The sequence below is a fragment of the Lolium rigidum genome, chromosome 5 (genome assembly GCF_022539505.1).
Source record: "Lolium rigidum isolate FL_2022 chromosome 5, APGP_CSIRO_Lrig_0.1, whole genome shotgun sequence".
Classification (NCBI taxonomy): Eukaryota; Viridiplantae; Streptophyta; class Magnoliopsida; order Poales; family Poaceae; genus Lolium; species Lolium rigidum.
The window spans coordinates 173552050-173572785 of NC_061512.1; the positions used below are offsets into that span (position 1 = coordinate 173552050).

The 20736-nt window shown below is 46.5% G+C and overlaps 3 protein-coding genes across 3 annotated transcripts; all 3 read left to right on the plus strand.

The window, feature by feature from the left end:
* Positions 1–4204: 4204 nt before the first annotated feature.
* LOC124654538 (disease resistance protein RGA2-like) lies at positions 4205–7565 on the plus strand. Its single transcript, XM_047193535.1, has 3 exons — positions 4205–4390; positions 4693–5853; positions 6368–7565. The coding sequence occupies exons 1-3, from the start codon at positions 4256–4258 to the stop codon at positions 7313–7315; spliced, it is 2244 nt and encodes a 747-aa protein (XP_047049491.1). The 5' UTR covers positions 4205–4255; the 3' UTR covers positions 7316–7565.
* Positions 7566–7979: 414 nt separating this feature from the next.
* On the plus strand, positions 7980–10439 carry LOC124654539 (BURP domain-containing protein 14-like). Its single transcript, XM_047193536.1, has 2 exons — positions 7980–8050; positions 8135–10439. Exons 1-2 carry the CDS (start codon positions 7980–7982, stop codon positions 10287–10289), a joined length of 2226 nt encoding a protein of 741 aa, XP_047049492.1. The 3' UTR covers positions 10290–10439.
* Positions 10440–15661: 5222 nt separating this feature from the next.
* LOC124656722 lies at positions 15662–19687 on the plus strand. Its single transcript, XM_047195416.1, has 5 exons — positions 15662–15777; positions 15864–16201; positions 17341–17769; positions 19210–19571; positions 19660–19687. Exons 2-5 carry the CDS (start codon positions 15866–15868, stop codon positions 19685–19687), a joined length of 1155 nt encoding a protein of 384 aa, XP_047051372.1. The 5' UTR covers positions 15662–15777; positions 15864–15865.
* Positions 19688–20736: the final 1049 nt, after the last annotated feature.

The window sequence follows — 20736 nt, forward strand, 5'->3', positions numbered from 1 at the left end:
AGTCTAGTGTGCAAGAAATATGGCACACATGACTAAGTTTGAGGGTAGCACACTACCTTCTGTTGTGTCATAGTTAAATCATTGGCCATTGCACAACTGAAGAAGTACAAACATGGAAAGCAAGGTAGCATAGGCCTCATACAATGAGCACATACCGAGGAGATGTTTGATCAGAATCGATGGCATGGTGATATTCAGTCATGCCATAGGTTCTGATCAATCATCTCCTCACACTATGATTCCCGGTTACAATCATCAGCCTAGTTCAATCAGAAACACCACAATCTAGAACAAACTAGCGCGACTCATTCCGCACAACAATCTGAACATGCTAAACCCCAGCACAAAAAACCTTCCCCTCTTTGCATGCAGAGTATGATCTGGCAGTTTCAGCAATCCACCGTCCGATCTAGGAAGGATCTACCGCAATCCGATACTAGAGTAACAGATCTAAGCAAACCGAGATCGTGAAAAGCAAGAGCTGGACAAGAACAACAAGAAATGGGGACGAAAACCTTGCAAACATCAATCCAAATGCTATCCTAACTGAAACCCTAGCATATCTAATCTGCATGTCATCGCAAAAGACCGACAATGGCATGTTATGGCAGAACGAGTACCAAGGTGAGAAGGAGAGGTCTTTACCGCCATTGTTCCGGCCGAGGACGAGTTCGAGGTCGCGGGTGAGCTCGAGATGCCAATGAAGACTGCGGAGCAGGTTGCGGCCGATGTCCCGATGATGCTCGCCGACGTCTCCTCCTCTGGTACCGGTGCTCCTCCGTGCGGCAGTGTGGCGGGTTGGTCGGCGGGGGGAACCGCCGGGTGATGTGATAGTTTGGGGGAGGTGAGAGTGCGGTCGCGAGTGAGAGGAAGGAGAGGGGTGCGGTGAGGCTAATTATGACGCGTGTTCCCGAAGGGAGGCGGAGGGGACGCGGCGTCTCCGCCTCCCTTCTCCATGTGTGCATGCTTCTGGCCACAACGGGCCTAGCTCCGGAGAAACTATCATTCCGGGCGTTCCTCCAGGGCCTGTCGGGGTGCTTTAAAACCCGGTTCATGCAAGAACACAGTGGCCTGCAGGCATCCAAATGGACCGAAATTTGTTGGCCCGATGCGAGTCATGGTCCATCCAGCCTACCAAACGCACCTTGAATCAATCACACAATGTCGATGCAGCCTGCAGCCTCTGGTGAGCCGCAAGGAGATGGCCACTACCGCTGCGATGGAGGCATTCGGCGGCGCGGAGACACCTGGAGATGCCCGCTACAGGTCGCGTGGGTAAGGATCGCGCGGGTGGCAGCGAACGTGGAGCGCAGGTGTAGTTGGCAGTGGCGGACGCAGGAAGAATTGGAGGGGGCACACCTCAATTTTTTTTGTGTCCCCTAAAATGTGAAAAACCTTTGCATAATGAAGTAATGAACAATATACAAGACAAATTCATTGTAAACATTGAAGTTTAATACATATATCAAATGTGCACGATTATAAATAGTTTAAAACATGAAAAGAGTCTTGCATGATAGAATATGGCATAAATAGAAAATTACATCATTTCTTCAATCTACGGTTTCGCATTGCCATGAAAGTTTCAGTATCATCACTTACATTAATCTATGGTTTCGCATTAGCAATTTAGCAATTTTATGTGTTCTTCATCACTATAACACTTAAGAGACATAGAAAAACATACGGAGACACATGTACTGAGAAAATAGCTGAAACGTTGAATCTTCCCGAGAGGCAAAGAAAAGACTCACCTACACCTCGGTTCTGGTCGCTCGGTGTTCAGTGCGGCGGCCGGCACCCGGTGGTCAGTGCGGCACTGCAGCGGCAACTGGGCGGCGCCGCGGCGGGGCTGGGTCAGTGAGCCCATGAGGCGTGAGGGCAAGGTTGCAGAGGGCGGGCCGCGGGCAAGCGTCGGGCGCAGAGTCGACGATTAGTGGGCGGGCAGGGCCAGCGGGCAGCGGCGGGGGCATGGCAGGGGCGGCAGCGGTCGGGGCGTGGGGAATCGCGGGCGGCGACTCGAGCCTGACCTGGACGCTATCTCCTGACGACCAGACTCCAGTCCACGAACCTCCAGGCTCCAGGATGGGCTCTAGAATTGCAAGAATGGGCCTTTTTTCAAGGGGTATACTTTGGGCTGGCCGAATTTCTAGGTGGGCCACGGCCCCCTGGCCCCCACGCTGCATCCGCCCATGGTAGTTGGCCCTGGGAGCCCCTATTGCCCGCTTTAAGCGGGAGCGAGCCTCCCTCCCGCCTGAAGCAGCATGTTTATGGGCCTCCCCGCTGCGGCCCAATAAAAGGTAGTCTCTCTTTTTCGGTTCCTTTTTGTTTTTTCTATTTTCTGTTTTTTTCGTTTGTAAGGCATTTTAAATCTGAAGTTTTAGAAAACTGAACATTTTAAATTATTTTAAAATTAAACATTTTTAAAACTGAACATTTTTTGGAATTGAACAAATTTCAAAGTGAACATTTATTAAAACTGAACTTTTTCAAACTCTAAATAAATTTCATTTTGAAAAAGTTTCAAACATAAAAAAATTTAGAAATTGAGAAAAAAATTAAAATTAAAATCTGAACGAATTTCAAAATTTCAAAGTTTGAACAAATTTTGGAAATTTGAACAAATTTTAAATCTGAACAAATTTGGAAATTTGAACAAATTCTAAATCTGAACAGATTTCAAAAAAGTTGGAAATTGAAAAAATTCATAAATTCAAAACGTTCAAATAAACTAAACGGAAAAGTGTTGAAAAACCTTAAAATCGAAAGAAATGAAAAAAAGCCAAAAACCAGAACCTGAAGGGGAAGAAAAGCTGTCCGTTACATGGGCCCGGCCCAGAACTGCTTTCCCTAAGCGGCGAGCCAAGTTTCCGCCGCAATGAGCGGAGAATAGGGGTGCTCGTTGGCCCTGACCGGAGCGGCGCCTGGGGTGTGTATCGGGATGGGCGGAACAGCAGCACGTGCGGGGTTTGTCGTGGAGTGGGTGCGCTCAATCGCTCCAAATAGGGTAGCTGCGCTTTTAATCAATTGGGTTAATTAATTGGGTTACTAAAATTATGCTTGATGAAAGATGCGATCAAAAAAAAAAGAGCTTCGTTCTTTTTAGGTACTATGTAGTAGAGATAAAGGAGCTAAGATTTCTGCTGAAATTTTAATCAACAACATTTCTTTAAACTATTTTTCCTTTTCAGCAAAATACAAAATACGCAAAATTGCCAAGATACCGTTTCAGTCTTATTTTCCCTCCTGCCCCACCTAGACCATTCAAGTTCGCTCGCGACGCACTAGTCTCCCGCTCTGGTCCGCCGCAGCGCGTCCCACATTTGTTGCTGAGTTCGTGACCGATATTGGTTCCATCTCCAGTTCGTAGGAGGTTTGGTCTCTGACTCTCCGGTCATCCTCTTTATATCTACAAAGATCCACATGACCGACTCCTCCTATCCCCAACCAAGCCTAGGATTCGATTGATTTTCTTCTGGTCCAAGGCCAATACACGCCCCGCTGCCTCGCGCCGTCAAACCCAACATGCCTCCCTTTCCAAACGCACGGATCTTGGAAGATGCTGGTCTCCTTGATGGAGGATATCTCGGCGGCAATCAGATAAACACCTGACGACCGGATTGAGATCTCCGAGAACTAATCCCCATGTGTCGTTGCCTATTCGATGTACCTCGGAGGAGTGATCCTCACTATGAGGAAAAAGTAGGGGGCATAGGGAAGAGAGTCATTGAAACGGTGGTATGCAGTTTACCTAGCTTCGAAACAGCAGAGTCTATTGCTGCTTATCTGAAATTCTCTGTATAATTTTATGTTGTTATAAAAATTGTGGTTGTGCCTCTATGACTCCGGTAATCCGACCAGTTGAGTTAGGTCGTCTCTGGGTACAGATACAGCTGAGATCTCACCGCACGGACACGAGTGTTGGTTCATCTAATCCGGGTCGGCCTCCAGTTCAGTGTCCGGCGCCAGCCCCTTCCAGGCGGAGTCGTTTATTACTGTGACGAGGCGACGTCGCTTCCTCCTCTCTGCCCCCGCTTCCACTCCGTTCCCACTAAAATCACGGCTCCATATTCTCAAAAAAATATCAAAAAATCACGGCGCCATGGCAGCCGCGACCGCCGCCGCTGCCGTCGACGGGATCCAGCGGCAGCTCGAATCTGTCGCTTTAAGGCGGGGGCTTCCGACAAAGCTCGACGAGGTCTTGGATTGTCTCAAGTTGCCCCTGTGCACGTTGCGGTTGGCTCTGTCGATCTTAATGGAGGACCAATCCTTGGAGGCGCGCGTGCGGTTGACGAACATCAAGATAGTGCTCTACGCGCTGGAGGATCTACTCGACGAGCTCGAATACCACGGCAGCATCAGGCACCGACCCAGCCGCCGGACCTGGAAGGTGAGTTAATTGGACTATCCAATTCCAAGCTGCTCCCTTCTCTCTCACACAGCACATGCTCGCAGAGATTTTATAAATGTGGCTAATTGCTCACGACTGCTGCGCATTTAGCTTGTTCCAAAGTCATGCTAACTGAACTATGTAAACATTGATTTGTGAAGCAGAGTATTCTAAGTAACAGAACCATATTTTTTCAGAAAAAAGATCCACATTTTTTTTTATTCTCAAAAAAAAAAAGAACCACATTTTTTCAAATCATCTTCGAATCTGAGTATTCTAAGTAACATAACCACATTTTGCAGGATACATTGTTCTGGTTATCAGGTCCATTAATTCTGCATACAAATGTTGCCCAAAGATTGGACACGATCAGCAGGAAGTTGCGTCATGTGAAGGACCATTCTGTCGAATTCTGTTCCCGTCAGCACACTGGTGCACTTCCTCAACAATACAAGGAGCAATTTGGATTTGATGGAGCCGCAATCATCGGAAGGGATCGTGAGAAACAAGATGTAAAAAGATTGCTCTTGCAAAACAATCGCAATAGTTTGTCCATCCTTCCAATAGTTGGCCAGCCAGGGCTGGGCAAAACGAGTCTTGCTAGGTTAGTTTTCGAGGATGGAGGAGAAGATTGGGAATTTGATTTCCGGGTATGGATAAGCCTTGACAATAACTTGTCCCTTACGAAAATTGGGACACACATTATCTCGGAAGCTAATAAATCAGTGAAAGGTAGTATACCTCAAGTTTGCAGAAATTATTCTTTGGGGTGCCCGTTCCAGCTTGCGCATGATGTTCAAGAGATACTTCATAATAGCAGCTGTTTAATTGTCTTGGACAATCTGTTCTCTATGAATGTCAACTTTCTTGTTAATCTGAAGGAATTGTTTGGGGCCAAACAGAAATGTGCCAAGGTCATAGTGACCACTTCTAGTAAACTAGTAGCAAAAGTGATGGGTACTAGTTCATCATACAACTTGGGTGGTCTATCTGAAGAACACTGTTGGACTGTATTTGCTGAGAAATCATTTGGAAACAAAGATGCAATAGTAGATCCGCAGTATACAGAAATTGGTAAGAAAATTGCAAGGAGGTGCAACGGAATTCCTATGTTAGCTCAGTCTCTTGGTTCAATGGTGCATAATCAAGGCATGAACACCTGGCTCGCTGTAAGGGATGAAGAATTGTGGAAACTAGAGGAAAAGTTTTTCCCTAAGTCAACAGTATTTTCATCATTCATGGCAATATATTACAGCATGCACCATACATTAAAATTGTGCTTCCTTTATTTGTCGGTGTTTCCTAGAGGTTCTATCATAGACAAGGATGAACTTATTCGACAATGGAGAGCATTGGATTTATTTCGATCAGAACGTGGGACCTTTTCTGCTTCTTTGCTCGGAGAAATATACACTGATGACCTTTTATCTGCATCCATCCTTGAAGTTGTAGATACATCCTTGGTAAGTTGTAGGCTACAGTTTTTTCATGATGAATACCAGTTGATTGCTCTAGACATAACTTTTATGTTACCTCTTCAATTAGTTACAGATCGTTTTTATCATATAATTGATGCCTATTTTTCTATGCAGTGTGTTGGATTGGTGTGGTTCCTTATGTTTGTAGTCAACTACTGAATTACTACATCAATTGGACACTTATGTTTGTAGTCAACTACTGAATTACAACAACATGGTCTCATTCACCTTGCTTGCTTAAGAAAGCATCAATTCTTTAAGGAAGTTTTTAATGGAGTATGCCATACGTGTTGGTCACTGTTTAGAAATCCATGAGATGTTTCCTGGACTCCTTTTTGTTTTTTTAGATTACTTTGGTCTGTCTTATTCCATGTTTAAACATTGTAGATTAGTTCTTACTACATAATAGTCTTTCTTCTTACTAAGGTTACACTATAACTAGTTCGAATTCAGTGGCGGTAGTCAGTTCCATGAAACTGACATGATCTTTCTTCATTAGGTCGAGATGAAATGCATCAGTTCTGTTGTTCTTCGTGTGAATAATTTGGCGTATGATTTTCTGAGATATCTGACCAGAGATGACGTAATGCATTTGGACTATGGCATGGCACTAAGTGGCTCTGTAGGGAAGCCACCTTTCCGTTATGCAACATTGACATGTTACACTAAGGAATCAGCAACTGACGAATATTTGGTAAGCAGTGCAAAGGCAGTGCTTTTCAGAAATTGTGAGGCAACAAAGGCTATAGCCGATCTGTTGCCAGTACTAAGATACACGCGTCTCTTGGATCTTAGTGGTTGTCCCTTTGAAGAATTACCAGCTTCTATTGATCAGCTGAAACATCTTAGATATCTCAATATTTCAGGCTTCAGAATAACAGCATTACCGAATGAAATGGGCTGCTTGCAGAACCTCAAGTTTTTGGATATCTCGAAAACATGCATTGAGGCGTTACCCACGTTTATCACAACTTTCCGGAAGCTGAAATATCTGAATGTACATGGATGCGATAGACTCCGAAACTTGCCCCCAGCCCTTGGTGATCTTAAGGGGTTGGAGTGCCTCAACCTGTCGTCCTGTCCTCTAATATGCAAGTTACCTGCATCTTTTTCTGGACTTCATAAACTGCAGCGGCTGGATCTATCAAACTGCACCGGTCTTGATCAGTTGCCTCACCCGTTTCAGCTGGAAAGTTTAGAGAACCTGAACCTGGAGGGGTGCTTCAGGCTCAAACAGCTACCAGAATCTTTTGGCAACCTTTCTTTCCTTCGGAATTTAAACTTGGCAGGCTGCTCTAGTCTGAAGCAATTACCGGAGTCTTTTGTTGACTTGCCTATGTTACAGTGCTTGAGCATTTCACATATTCACATTGAGTTGCCGGATCCACTAGTCAAGCTCCAGAGGCTCCGCAAACTGAAAATCACATATTGTGATGCGGTGATATGAGGACCTTTGCTAAGTACCAAAAAGCTGGTGCCGCTAGGTTCTTCGTGAAGGTGGCAAATGACATCGGGGTGCTGGTTTCGGTTCGAGCTGAAGGAAGAAAATCATTTTGAGAATGTTCCTCCGAACAGAAGGGGCGCTGTTTGCGGATTTGAATGGTGTTGAATGTCGAAATATGTTTTTAGATGCTTTATTTATGCAAGTGGATGGATGATGTTTAATTGCATATTTTCCCCTGTTCTGTAAATACAGACTTCAGATTCAATTTTCTTGCAACTCGTAGGCCATTACGGCATATGCTGGAGTTTTTTTTTCTGTGAACCGTTGTCGTCAGTATAATGTTTCAAGTCTCCTTTTGTAAGTGCAACTTTCAGAAAATTCCTAAATACCAGAGGGTATAGAGAAAACCAGCATACCCACTCTAACATTCTGGTGCGCTCATATTAATATACCCACTGTAAACATTTTGGTGCGATCTCAGATGGCAGGTTCAGATGGTCGTGCGCGCGATGCTGGGTTTGGTTTGGTCAGAGTGAGACTGAACTTGATTCTGAACGGCCAAACCACCAACACCTCTTCTAATTTTCCAACGCTTTGTAGCTGCGCCTCCCGCCCAAATCAATCCTCCTATAAATCTCCCGCTGCATCCCCAACTTCCCATCCAACAATGGCGCCATCTCGCCACTCTCACCTCTTCTTGGTCACCATCCTCCTGCTCAGCCTCGGCCTGCCACGCTCAACTCCATTGCCATTTCCATGGCTATCCGATGACGTCCTCCCACCAAACCCTGCTCCCCCGTCGCGTTTCCTGACGCCACGCCGTTCGCCGGCGTACATGGCCGTCTCCCCTTCCCCTTCTCGGCCTCCACGTCCCTTGACGCCACAGGGATTTCCACGGGCTTTGCCCTTCTCCTATGCTGTCGACTCTCCTTCCCCTGCTCCGGCGCCGCGAGGCTCACCGCGGTTCTCTGATCCACCGCCACGTTTCCCAACGCCAAGAGGGCTGCCACGGCCTTCGGTGTCCTCTGATGCCTTCTCCCCACCCCCGTCGTCTCCGCCCTCGCGTTTCCCGTCGACGCCGCCGCCGCCGCAGCGACGCTTGCCTCGGCTGACGCCGTCGTCGGCGCTGCCCGTGAACCCGTTCACGGCCAAGGCGGCCTTCATCCGGTACTGGAACCGGAAGGTGCACAGCAACCGCCTCCACCCGGCCTTCTTCTTCGCCAAGCTGTCCCCGCTCTCCGCGCCCGACGCTGCCGCCTTCTCCTCCCTCGCCGCCGCGGGCCAGCTCGGCTCGCGCCTCCCCGCGTTCTGCGTCGCGGCCTCCATCCTCTGCCCCGCCACCTCCGACGCCATCTGGTCTGGACCGTCATCCGTGGCCGCCGTCACGTCCGGCTCATCGCCAGCCTCCAACTCGACCACTGCGCCGTTCAAGAACTACGACAACGGCAACTTCAGCAGCTACGGCAACAGCGGCGGCGGCGGCGCCGACGCCTTCGCCGTCTACTCCAGAGGCCAGATCAACCCGGTGGACTCCTTCCACCGGTACGGCAAGGGCTCGCTCGGCCGCAACGACTCGTTCGCCACATACGAGGCGCTAGGCAACGTCGGCACCGCGAGCTTCAACTCCTACACCTCCGGCGCCACGGGCGGCTCAGGCGAGTTCGCCGCCTACGACGGCGAGACCAACACGGCCGCCGTCACCTTCACAACCTACGACGCCGCCGGCAACGGCCGTTCCCGCGAGTTCACGGCGTACACGCAGGACGCTAACTCCGGCGTGGAGAGCTTCACGGGCTACGGCAAGGCGGCGAACGGCGCCGGCGAGTCCTTCAAGGCGTACGGCAACCACTCCAACTCGATCATGTCCGGCTTCATCAACTACGGCGACAAGGCCAACAGCGCCACGGACAAGTTCGAGTCCTACGGCGTCAACGGGAACGCGCCCCAGAACACGTTCCGGAGCTACTCCCCCGGCAGCAACGGCGGCGCCGACGATTTCAAGGGGTACAGGGACAACGCCAACGTGGGCGACGACAGCTTCACGTCGTACGCGAACGACGCCAACGGCGCCACCGCCGACTTCGAGAGCTACGGCAAGTCGGTGAACCCGGGGAGCGTGGCGTTCAAGGGGTACGGGCAGGGCTCCAACCCCAACCACCGGATCGGGTTCACGCACTACACCGGCGACAACACCACGTTCAAGGCCTACTCCAACGACGGTGTCGAGTTCAAGGAGTACCAGAACATGTCCAAGATGGAGGTGTCCAAGGTGATGGCGGACCTGTCGTCGGGGCATCGTCGGCAGCAGCCGAAGTGGTCGCCGGAGCCGGGCAAGTTCTTCCGGGAGCGGGACCTCATAACCGGCAACCGGATGCCGATGCCGGACATCAGCGACAAGATGCCGCCACGGGCGTTCCTGCCGAGGGACATCGCCGCGAAGATACCGTTCGAGGCGGGCGCCGTGTCGGAGTTGTTCGGGGCGCCGCCCGGCACGGCGATGAGGCAGGTGGTGGCGTCCACGGTGGACGAGTGCGCGCGACCGCCCAGCCGGGGCGAGACCAAGCGGTGCGCGACGTCGGCCGAGGACGTCCTCGACTTCGCCGTGGAGATGCTGGGCGACCACATCGCGGTGCGCAGCACGGAGTCCGCGGCGGGCAGCGGCGGGGACATCAGGCTCGGGAAGATCGCCGGCGTCGACGGCGGCAGCGTGACGTCGTCCGTGTCGTGCCACCAGAGCCTGTTCCCGTACCTGGTGTACTACTGCCACTCGGTGCCGAGCGTCAGGCTGTACGAGGCTGAGATCCTGGCCGTCGATTCCGACCAGAAGATCAACCGTGGGGTGGCGATCTGCCATCTCGACACGTCGGAATGGAGCCCTAACCATGGGGCGTTCCTCGCGCTTGGTGGGAAACCGGGTGAGATGGAGGTGTGCCATTGGATCTTCCAGGGTGACATGACTTGGACGGTGGCTGATTGATCTGATGACGGCATTCCTATATGAACGAATCATCTATATTTACTCTGTTCAAGTTAAAAGTTTTTTTTTTTGGCACATGTGGATAGTTTTATCTCATACCGTTGGTCAAATTTCATTGTTTATGCAAAGAGAAGGTAAAGAATAGGTGTAATCCTAACCTACATGTAGTGAATCAAAGCACCTTGTGCATGCTCAGCATGTAGCACTTAGACTGCTCATAGTGGGAGTAACTTAGATAGTAACATCACACATTTCAAGGTATTTTGGTGACATGGCATAGCAATAAATGAAAAAAAAGAGTGAGGTGGTAACTAGCTATGTTACCATAACATCACACACTCCAAGATAAAATGAGTCTACAAACTAATAAATGAGACTTTGCATGATTCATTTTCTAAGTTACTTTCCACTATGAAGGTAGTAACATGGACTAGTAACATATGCATGACACTACCTTATGTTACTCCCCACTATGAGGAGCCTTAGAATGCAACTACTTCGCCTATTCCTAAGTTCTAACCTACAAAGCTGTGATGGCAGTGGCATAGAACGAAAATAATTTAAGGTAGGATAAACTATAAAAAGATCAAAATAATCCCAAAACATTAATTAATACTCCCTCCATTTTTGTTTAGTTCACGTCTGGGTTTAGTCAAAGTCTACAAAGTTTGATCGAAAATATAGAAAGATATACTAACATCTGTAATACAAAATATATAATATGAATTATATTCTACAAATATTATATTACAATAGAATTTACTTCTCATATGTTAATATATTTTCATAAATATTTTTTATCAAAATTTACAAAGTTTGACTTTAAACAAACCTGGAACAAAGTAAATGTGAACGTGGGGAGTACTATACTAGTGTATGATTCTAACATAATCGCTTGGTACGAAAAAAATAGAAACACATTTAAATATTAGTAGATTCTGAAAAGGTGAAAAATAACGAAGCTTTAGTGACCTATAGAAATCCTAGGAAATGGCATAGCTTTATCCTTCTTTGTGCATATTTCTGGTAATTTTTATTATCTATCAAGATATTTAAATATCTCTCGCTCGGTGTAGAGCATCATCAAATCATCAAGAAGCCACCGCGGACATTTTGTTGTGCAGCTCAGTCTTGATGCCATTTGTTGCTAAGAAGGCGCTTTCAAATATCAAGACAATCTTTAAAGTCTTTAAATATCCGTGAATAATGAATAGCTCAAGTGTATATTGTATATTCTCGTGCTCATAACTAGAGAAACCCCATGATATATCTATGTAAGATGAGCAAGCTTAATCACATTGAACATAGAAATTGAGTCTCTAGACTCAAGACAAGAGGAGTTCTTAAACAATTCTGAAGGTAGCTCATTAAAGCAATGGTCAAAATCGATAACAATAGAGTATATAGTAAGATAGAAGATGTCCAAACTATAGAAATAATCAATAGTGATAGTGGTGTCTTTCACCTTCGATTGATTTCTCCTCAATTTTATCCATACTTAGGATTATGATGCCTTTTTCTATGTAAATTGACATCTTTCAATAGGGGCTATCAACTATCATTTCGCCCATTTTGAAACACATTTTTCCACATGCTTAACCAAAGATATTGAATGGACAAATATAGTTAGAATTTTAGATCAATAAAATGTACAAAACTAGAACCATGCAACATAATTTAACACATATATGCCTATACTTGGTTTTGGCTACCCATAAGCTGGCCAAAATACCCTCAAGTTCTCTTTAAATAACCCACCTAGTACTATAAACTCAATTCAGCACGTGGGAGCATGTGCTCCTGTCACCGAATTTGAAATGTTAAAAAAATTTGAACTACAATTTCGGTGCTTGCATATCGACACGGACAAGTTTTACGAAAAACTGATTTTTTTGTGACTTGTGTGAAAAAGACAAAAAAAGTCACATACACAACCTTTTTGTACACCAAAATTTTGTGTTTTTTACACATGACACTAAAAATTTCGGTTTTCTGCGGAACCACTTTGTGAACATGTAGAATTTTGAGATGTACTCACTAAATTTTGTTTCCAAAATTTTCAACTTTTTAAAAGTATATTTAAAATGAAAATTTAAAACCGGGAGCATATTGTCCCGGGTGCCAAAACATCACTCCCGTTGTTTAGAGTTGGGTTTTGTGACAAAACAAGGATAAACAAAATTGTGTTCGTTGCCTGGTTCAATTTGGTCGCCGTTTCCTCTAAATAACAACAACTCTTAGGGCTCGTTTGGTATCCAGGAATTTACCCCGAAATCACGGAATTCATTTGGCAATTCCAGGAACATCCTGTTTGGCTGTCACGGAATCATAGCGTCATTTCATTTGTCAATTCCACCGAAATAACGCCGCGCCTTAGGGTGATTCCCGTCCAGGACCTGTCATTTGGGAAACCTAGATCTCGTCTCGTCGTCCTCGATACCTCATCGCCGCCTTCCGCCTCGCCGCCTACCTCATCGCCGCCTACCTCATCGCCGCCTTCCGCCTCGCCGCCTACCTCATCGCCGCCTTCCGCCTCGCCGCCTCTATCCCTCCACCTCGCCGCCTCTATCCCTCCACCAGCCTCCCTCCCTCCACCTCGCTGCGACGCTGCCTCCCTCTCTCCCTCCCTCCCTCCACCTCACCGCTTCCCTCCCTCCACCTCTCCTCTTCTCTGGATCAAGGTCCAGCCGGACGTCACCTCGCCGTGGAAGCTCGTGCGCCAGTCGGGCAACTTCGCCTTCACGTCGTCGGAGGCCGGGGACTACCTCGCCTGCTTCTGGGCGCCCTACCACCGCCCGCCCACCACCATCGCGTTCGAGTTCGACTGGCGCAGCGGCGTCTCCGCCAAGGACTGGAGCAGCGTCGCCAAGAAGGGACAGGTCGATGTGAATTGCGTCGCCAAGAAGGGACTATCTGAAGCTGTGAACCTAAGGCAGAAGGTGTTCTGAACTCCGAAGGTGATGATGATGGATCAAACTGTTTGCATTGTTCATTGCTTGGTTATTCTTGAGCCTTTGTGCATGGTTATTATTCTTGTGTTAACAATGCTTGATTGATTTGGTACTGAAGAATGACCTCTGTCTGAAACATTATTCTTGCATGACTGTGGCATCTGAAATCATTCATCTATTTTCGAGGTGGAAGCATGCACAAATCTTAATAATTACTTGTTGATTTCATCGATCCTTATTTCAACAGTAACTTGGCCAATTCAACCATGTCCTGTGAAATTGTTTGCATGTCCATTCTTCAGCTTCAATGCATCGTTATTCTTCAGTTGAGTGCCCAGTGATGCAGTAGTGAGATCCAACTGCATAGTACTGTGGAAGGATAACCATTCAAACTGATCAAGCTTCTACTCTATAGTTTTCTACCTTCTACAGTACTACTTTTGATTTTGACAATTACCTGTGCATACAATGATTTGTGTCTGCGGTTCTTTCGTCTCAAAAATGATGCATGCTGATAATGTGAGTAGCACTGTTTATTTTTGTCTAAAACTTGGAATACTTTTCTTTTTTGCTTGTCTTCAGTTTCTGCCATATGGTATCATCTTGTCCGGAAGAATGTTCTAATCCAATGTGTGGTATCTCAAATCTCCCATGTTGGTAATCTAACAAGCGCAATTCAAATCAGTTTAATTGTAGGTATTTTTACCTCCAAAATTTGTGTTTCTGTGGATATTACATCTGTGGCGTTCATAATCGAGGACGTATGACTGATGTTTGCTAGCACCGATTTTCTTATTCTACTGCCAATGCCATCAGGCTGTTTCCATACTTTAGTTAGTTATTTAATCCTGCACCCTCTTGGACTGGACATTACTTAATTCTGAAATAGCAAGTAACCTCTAGGTATGGGAATGGTAGTTAGCTGGTCAGGTAGGTTAAGTTGATCTTGGCCAGATGTCATTGTGTTCTGCTACCTTCTGCTTAAATTATACTCCTACTACCCGTTAAGCTACATTGTTGCAAGAACTTAATTATCCTTCATGAATTCTTGTTTGCTTGCCTAGTGGTGGTAGGTTGATTGATTGATTCTTAGAAAATATATTTGCAGATGGCTGATCTACCACTAGAGTTATATCATGAGAAGAGGAAAAAAAGGAAGCGGGCAGCAGCTGGGTTCTTTATTACCGTAGTTGCAGTAGCTCAACATATGTATTGTAGGAGAAAGATAGTTGAGCTTGGTGATTTCAGTGAGGAAGAGGCCGAGAATAGAATTAGGAGGCAGATGCTTAGGAATATTTACATGGGTCCAAATCTATATTGCTATGATACTCTAAGGTTTACCAAAAGGTCCTTCTTTGACCTATGTGCCATGTTACGTGAAAGGGCTGGACTGAAAGACACCTTTCATGTGACCGTTGAAGAGGTTGTGACCATTGTATTGCTTGTACTTGGCCATGGCATGAAGTTTAGGTTGATTCGTAGCACCTATAGGTTGACACTTGAGCCAATTAGTAGACATTTCAATGAGGTCTTAGGAGCCATTCTTTCTTTATCCCATGAAATCATCAAGTTGCCGGACCCCTGCTACTGAACTACCCGAGGATCACAAATGGAGGTGGTTCCCCGATGGGCTTGGAGCCTTAGATGGCACACATGTTGATGTCCGTGTTCCGCTACGCAAGCAAGGTAGATATAGGAATAGAAAGAAGGCCATAACAACAAATGTGTTGGGCGTACTGTGACCGCAACATGAAGTTTGTTTATGTGTTGGCTGGCTGGGAAGGTTCAGCGTCAGATGGTAGAGTGCTGAGAGATGCAATGGATAGAGATGACTCTTTCAAAGTTCCAAATGGTAACTCCTATCTTAGTACGATACAACTTTTGACTAGATATTTGCATTTGTCAACTAAAATCTAATGTGGCCTATTTTCATAAACCTTAGGAAAATACTACCTAGTAGATGCTTGGATACACGAATGGTCCAGGCTTCTTCGCTCCATTTAGGAATACAAGGTATCACTTGAAAGAGTGGGCTGCCAATGGGAATAATCCAGAAACTCCACAAGAGCTCTATAACCTGCGGCATGCAATTGCTAGGAACGTAATTGAGAGGATTTGGGCTCTTATAAAGATGAGATGGGCTACTCTAAGGGCTAGTTCATTTTTTGGAATAAAAAATCAGGTATCATCTAATATTTTTTTTTAAATTCAAACCATTTGTTGGAACCTTTTGAGTTTTGTATTAACATGCCATACTAACTTAATGGCAGATTCGAGTAATCAATGCTTGTTGCATATTGCATAACTTCCTAGCTGATAGGCAAAGAGAGATGGATGATGTGATGTTGCAAGCGGTAGATAATCAGCTAAATAATGTCGTCATTGATGTGGATGAACCCGACATGATTACCCACATTGAGATGACGAATGAGTGGAACAACAGGAGATTGACCCTAGCTAATCAGATGTGGGCTGATTATCAAGCTAGGCATGGACAAGCTTGAGTTTGCTTGAATGTTGTACATATTTTCTTTTTGGTATGTTTCATATATGTCCAGTTTTTTACACTCTCTTATATACATACACTTGCCACTAACTCATTGTAATGTTTATGTACATATAGAGATGGATTCGAGCAATGCTCCCACTAAGAAAGGTAGAAGTTACATCAAGTGGACAGATGCAATGGACAAAGCTCTGTTGGATGTGTTTGTGGAATACTTCAACAAAGGAGATCGAGCTCAGAATGGGTGGAAACCCCATGTATACACAGCTGCAGTTAAGAAAGTGATGGAGAAATGCACAGTCGAGCTTACCAAGGATAACATCATTGCTAGGAGCAAAACTTTTGACAAGCATTATGTCATTGTCAACAATATGCTTAGCCAGAGTGGATTTGGTTGGGACGATGACAAGAACATGATATCCGTTGAAGATGATGTTTGGAACAACTATGCCAAGGTAATCTCTATATCACTTCCTTATTTGCTGGCTTTGAATCATTCCACTATACCGCATCTAGCATTAGTTCACCTGTACAGTCTACTGTCTACTGCCTAGTATGTAATAATATTCCTACCGCGAGATGTGTGAGTTAGTGGACATGAGATTAATTGCAGCATTAGGGACACCATCTCCTTTTCTTTGATATGCTGTGACTGAAGGGTTTAACTCACATGAAGGAGTACTTGCTTCATGGAGTTTCCAGGTGTTGTTAGTGATTAAGTAGCTGTTTGTTTGATGATGTATTCTTAAGCAGCTGAGCTCTACTGCTGCTCTACCAATATTCAAAAAACATGGTTATGCTATATCTGACTAATGTAACCTGTACGACTGCGAGTGGTGTGCTGTTATAATACAATTCATCCAGTATGAACTTGAAAGTTCAGACAGACGCACGGCAGCTGGATCTTGACGCATCGAAAGTACTCCGTAATTCGCAGAGCTCATGTTCAGTTAAGCTCATGTTCGTCTGCCAGAGCAGACGACACATTCTGAATCTTCTTACTCACCCAGGTCAAATTGACCAATTTGCTTCTTGAGATTAGCACTCCAGTTTAGCTCTGTCATATAAACTGGATGCAAGAACTTTGTGAATTATGGGAGCAGTAGCTCTGATTGTTAGCAGTAACTCTAGGCGTTGTTGATCATTTACTTGCCGGGTACAAAACTTACCAATAGTTGTTCACACTGAAGCAAGCAGGCATCAGCAATCCAGAAAACTCCATGGGCTCTGAATTAGTTCCACTGTGACAAGATCCTCCTGCTGCAGCAGTGCGACGTCTGAAATTTTCTAGCCCATCTTATTTACATGAATTACATTATGGCTACCAATGAAAATAGCACCAGTCACATTGTACAGCAGCATCATTACAAAATGCCAATCGTTCTGAAATTTCTAGCCCATTTGACAGATGGATACCAATATTATTTAATTGCAGCAATCTAATTCAGACATCAAAATTTTCCTTTTCCGCAAGTCTGGCTGTTATTTGACTAAGGCAGCTTGTCGTTTTTGCAAACCTGGTTTTTCGTGTGCTAGAACTAAAGTTTGACCATACATTGTCTTTCATATTCACTGGTTATCCTATTATTTGTAGGCCAACAAAGATGCAGCCTCGTATAGGTACAAGGTCATCAAGTATTGGGACATGATCAGTACACTTTACAACAGAGACCGTGCTACGGGCGAGGGTGCAAGGACAGCAAATGAGAGCGCGGCTGAAATGGCGGAGGAGATAGCTAACACCACCGCAACCAATAAAGATGCCAACTCCTCAACTAAGGATGACGAAGATCGTCCAAAGAAGAGGTACCGTTCCGATGACTCGATTGCAACAATGCTTGGAGATAAATTGGACAATTTTACTCGCTGTGTTCAAAGCCGATGCTCTGAGCCGCCACCAAAGCCGGCAAGTCCTGAAGAAATCTGGGCTCTCCTTGGTGGAATACCAGAACTAGAAGATGATCAGCTCTTGGCAATATACGATGTTCTAGTTGCCGATGATCGCAAGTTCAAGTCTCTATTGGTACTGCCTGAAAGGATGAAGAAGAAGTGGGTTCTAAAGCAAATAAGCACATGATTATGTAGCAGTCTACCTGGAACTATTTAAACTATGAAACTTGTTGAAACTCTGGAACTTGTGATGTAGCAGCCTTTGTGATGTGCAACTTATTTAAACTCTGGAACTTGTATTTGTTAAGTTGATGCACTTATGTGGATTATGATCTATGTAGCAGTCTACCTGGAACTATTTAAACTATGAAACTTGTTTATTGTAGTTGTTTTATGGACTAGAACTTGGAAACTTGGATGATATGTGGATTATGATCTATGTTTCGGTATTTTGTAGAATGTTTTAAGGATAAAAAGTTACGAGAAATACTTGTTGCAATCACGTGATGCATGCGTTTTTATTTTAGTACATGGAAGTCATTTACAAATTCAATATTGAATTCTATTGTCATTTGCAATTCCTGTGACAACCAAACAAGTGTGTATTTCTGGAATTACAATGTAAATGAAATGAATGCATGAATTCATTTCAAAATGCGGAAATACATATGTACACCCAAGGATGGGTGTGGGTGTTGCTATAGCCGTTGGATGCTTCAAGATTCGGAAAAGATGTTAGGTCAGAGTGTGGTTTTTGCTTCTTTTCCATCGTTTCTGAAAAATTGCATGGTACCATGAACAGAAGCAAAAAGCCACCAGACACGGCTTTTGACTCCACGATACCGCTGCTGCGTTCCCCACTCACCCGACACGGCCGGCAGTAGCGCCTCCTCCTGATTCCTCTCTCCTCCACCATCATCTCTCCTCCCGAATCCTCTCTCCTCCACACCATCACCTCTCCTCCATCGTCAGGAGCAGCATGTCGCAGTCAACCTTGCGCAGCAGCACCAGCGGCGGCGGCGGCGCCGCCGGCGCCGGATTCGGAGGCGGCGGAGGCGGCTGCGACGGGGGCGGGTGCAGCGGCGTGGGCGGGTGCGGCGGCGGCGTGGGCGGATCCGGCGGGGCGGATCCGGCGGGGCGGCGGCGCGGGCGGATCCAACGGCGGCGGCGTGGGCGGGTGCTCTCCCGTTGGATGCGGGAGCGGAGGACATGGCAGCTTCGACGGTTGCCGCCAACGATGCGAGCATCGGGGCGCTTGCCGCGGCGGCAGGCTGCCGCTGGCTGTCGCTGCGCCGGCGTCGGATGCGGCGGCGCCGCCCGGTGCAGTTAGGAATGCAGCATCGAAGAAGAGGTTTCAGAGCATGTTCCGAAGCCCCAGATGCTGTGCGCTTGCAAAATCCCGCTTAGCCAGAAAACCTCGCTTAGCGCAAGGAACCCACACCGAGACTACTACATCTGCCGGAAAGCAGACAGAAATGTAAGCAATCCATTCGATTTTCTCTGTCCTTCGTGATTTTTGCTTGCTGTTGCTGCAATTCTCCTCACTACCTATTTACTCCCGTTATTCCCACAGGAACCATACTCTTGCAAGACATGGGTATGGGTTGATCTCGTCGCCGATTATGTGGAGAAGATGGTCAAGTTCAGAACAACAATTCTTCAGGCGAAACACGGACAGGAGTTGGCGGCCATACGAGAAGAGCTTGATCAGAAGGCCCAGGCTCTCAGAAGAATGCAGACAGAGTTAGATGACCAAGGCCTAGCCCGACAGATAGAGATTAGTGAGTTGCAGTCACAGATCAACTCACTAAGCTCATCTGCCTCAAAGTTCAGGAAGCTCCGCATGGTGATGACTGTGTTTGTTGCCATGTGCTGGTTATTAGCCCCTGGTTCAATCATGGTTACACTTGCTGCCACTGCCATAGCAGCTCTGATGTTTGTTGTGTAGGTTTGCATGCAATGTGGAGGGCCACATTTGCTTGCAGTCTTTTGGATGTTGATCTAGTGTTTGCCTGTTGTGTAGGTCTAATGTAACCAAGGTGTACTTCTGAATGTTTATTAGATTGAATGAAGAGCCAAGTTTCCATTTTTCTGTATGTTTTTTTTGCTCCCCTGCTTTTGTAGTTGCTGCATTTTTGTAGAAGAACACTAACATTGTTTTAATCCCTGGTCGTCCTCTTGCTGTTGGTGTGCTCTCACATGTGGTTTTACACATGTACAGAACCTGGAGCACCCCATGCCCCGAATATCTGGCTTTTTTCCATGCATCATTGTTTCCACAATATCTGTCCTTCCACAGTGGACCAACTTTTTTCAGCTTGTGTTGTCAAGTCATGTAGAGGCATGGCATGGAAGCCTCGTTGCACATCATGGAGTTATTTTTTCCAGCTGCCACAGGTTCCCCCACCTGGACATACTGAGTGAGTTCCACATCCACCTGCCCCTCTATCTCCAACGCATTGTTCATCTCTCACACCAGAGAGGCTGTCGACATGGATCTGAGCAGTGGGAAGAACACAAGCATACCATCTGTAAGTGTTGAACCACATGCCTCACAATGCACTCCCTCGTTTGGCCTCTAATGGAGAATACTGTTGTTTGTTTGAAGCATATCATCACCTTCCCCCCCTCTTTTTTGGCTTTTTCTTTTGCAGCAAATGATCCAAAAAGCAGACACCTGGGCAACTTACAAGTTGAGGAGTGCTCGGAAGAAGGCTGGGCAGACGGAAGGAAGGCTGGTGGAGGAAGCAGAAACTGTAGCATCAGATTCAGAGCTGTCTGAGTCGGAATGTGAAGGTTCTCGGACCTCACGCAGCTCAGCCAGGCATGCTGCATCGGTCATGGCAGATTTCTGCTAGTCGGCGGCGCGGTGCGGCCGGCTTGCTGACGACCGCGGCGACGCCGCACGGGGACGGCGCGTCGACGGCGAGGAAGGCTCCCTGGATACGGCGCACGGGGGAGAAGACGGCGCGGTGTCGGCAACTGTCTAGCGACGCCGGCGGCTACAGCGTGAGGGAACACAACGGAGAGGTTGGGGATGGAGAACACGCACCCTAGTCCTTTCTGCTACTCAGCGCGTCTCCTGTCCCCGGCAGGTCCC

Excerpts from the sequence above, each read along its gene's own strand:
- LOC124654538 (XM_047193535.1), top strand. The coding sequence starts at position 4,256 with ATGGAGGACCAATCCTTGGAGGCGCGCGTGCGGTTGACGAACATCAAG. Across the intron at positions 4,391-4,692 it reads CCAGCCGCCGGACCTGGAAG|GATACATTGTTCTGGTTATC; the intron begins GTGAGTTAATTG and ends CACATTTTGCAG. Across the intron at positions 5,854-6,367 it reads AAGTTGTAGATACATCCTTG|GTCGAGATGAAATGCATCAG; the intron begins GTAAGTTGTAGG and ends TTTCTTCATTAG.
- LOC124654539 (XM_047193536.1), top strand. The coding sequence starts at position 7,980 with ATGGCGCCATCTCGCCACTCTCACCTCTTCTTGGTCACCATCCTCCTG. Across the intron at positions 8,051-8,134 it reads AGCCTCGGCCTGCCACGCTC|TTCGCCGGCGTACATGGCCG; the intron begins AACTCCATTGCC and ends GACGCCACGCCG.
- LOC124656722 (XM_047195416.1), top strand. The coding sequence starts at position 15,866 with ATGGATTCGAGCAATGCTCCCACTAAGAAAGGTAGAAGTTACATCAAG. Across the intron at positions 16,202-17,340 it reads TTTGGAACAACTATGCCAAG|GCCAACAAAGATGCAGCCTC; the intron begins GTAATCTCTATA and ends TATTATTTGTAG. Across the intron at positions 17,770-19,209 it reads GCAAGTTCAAGTCTCTATTG|GAACCATACTCTTGCAAGAC; the intron begins GTACTGCCTGAA and ends TTATTCCCACAG.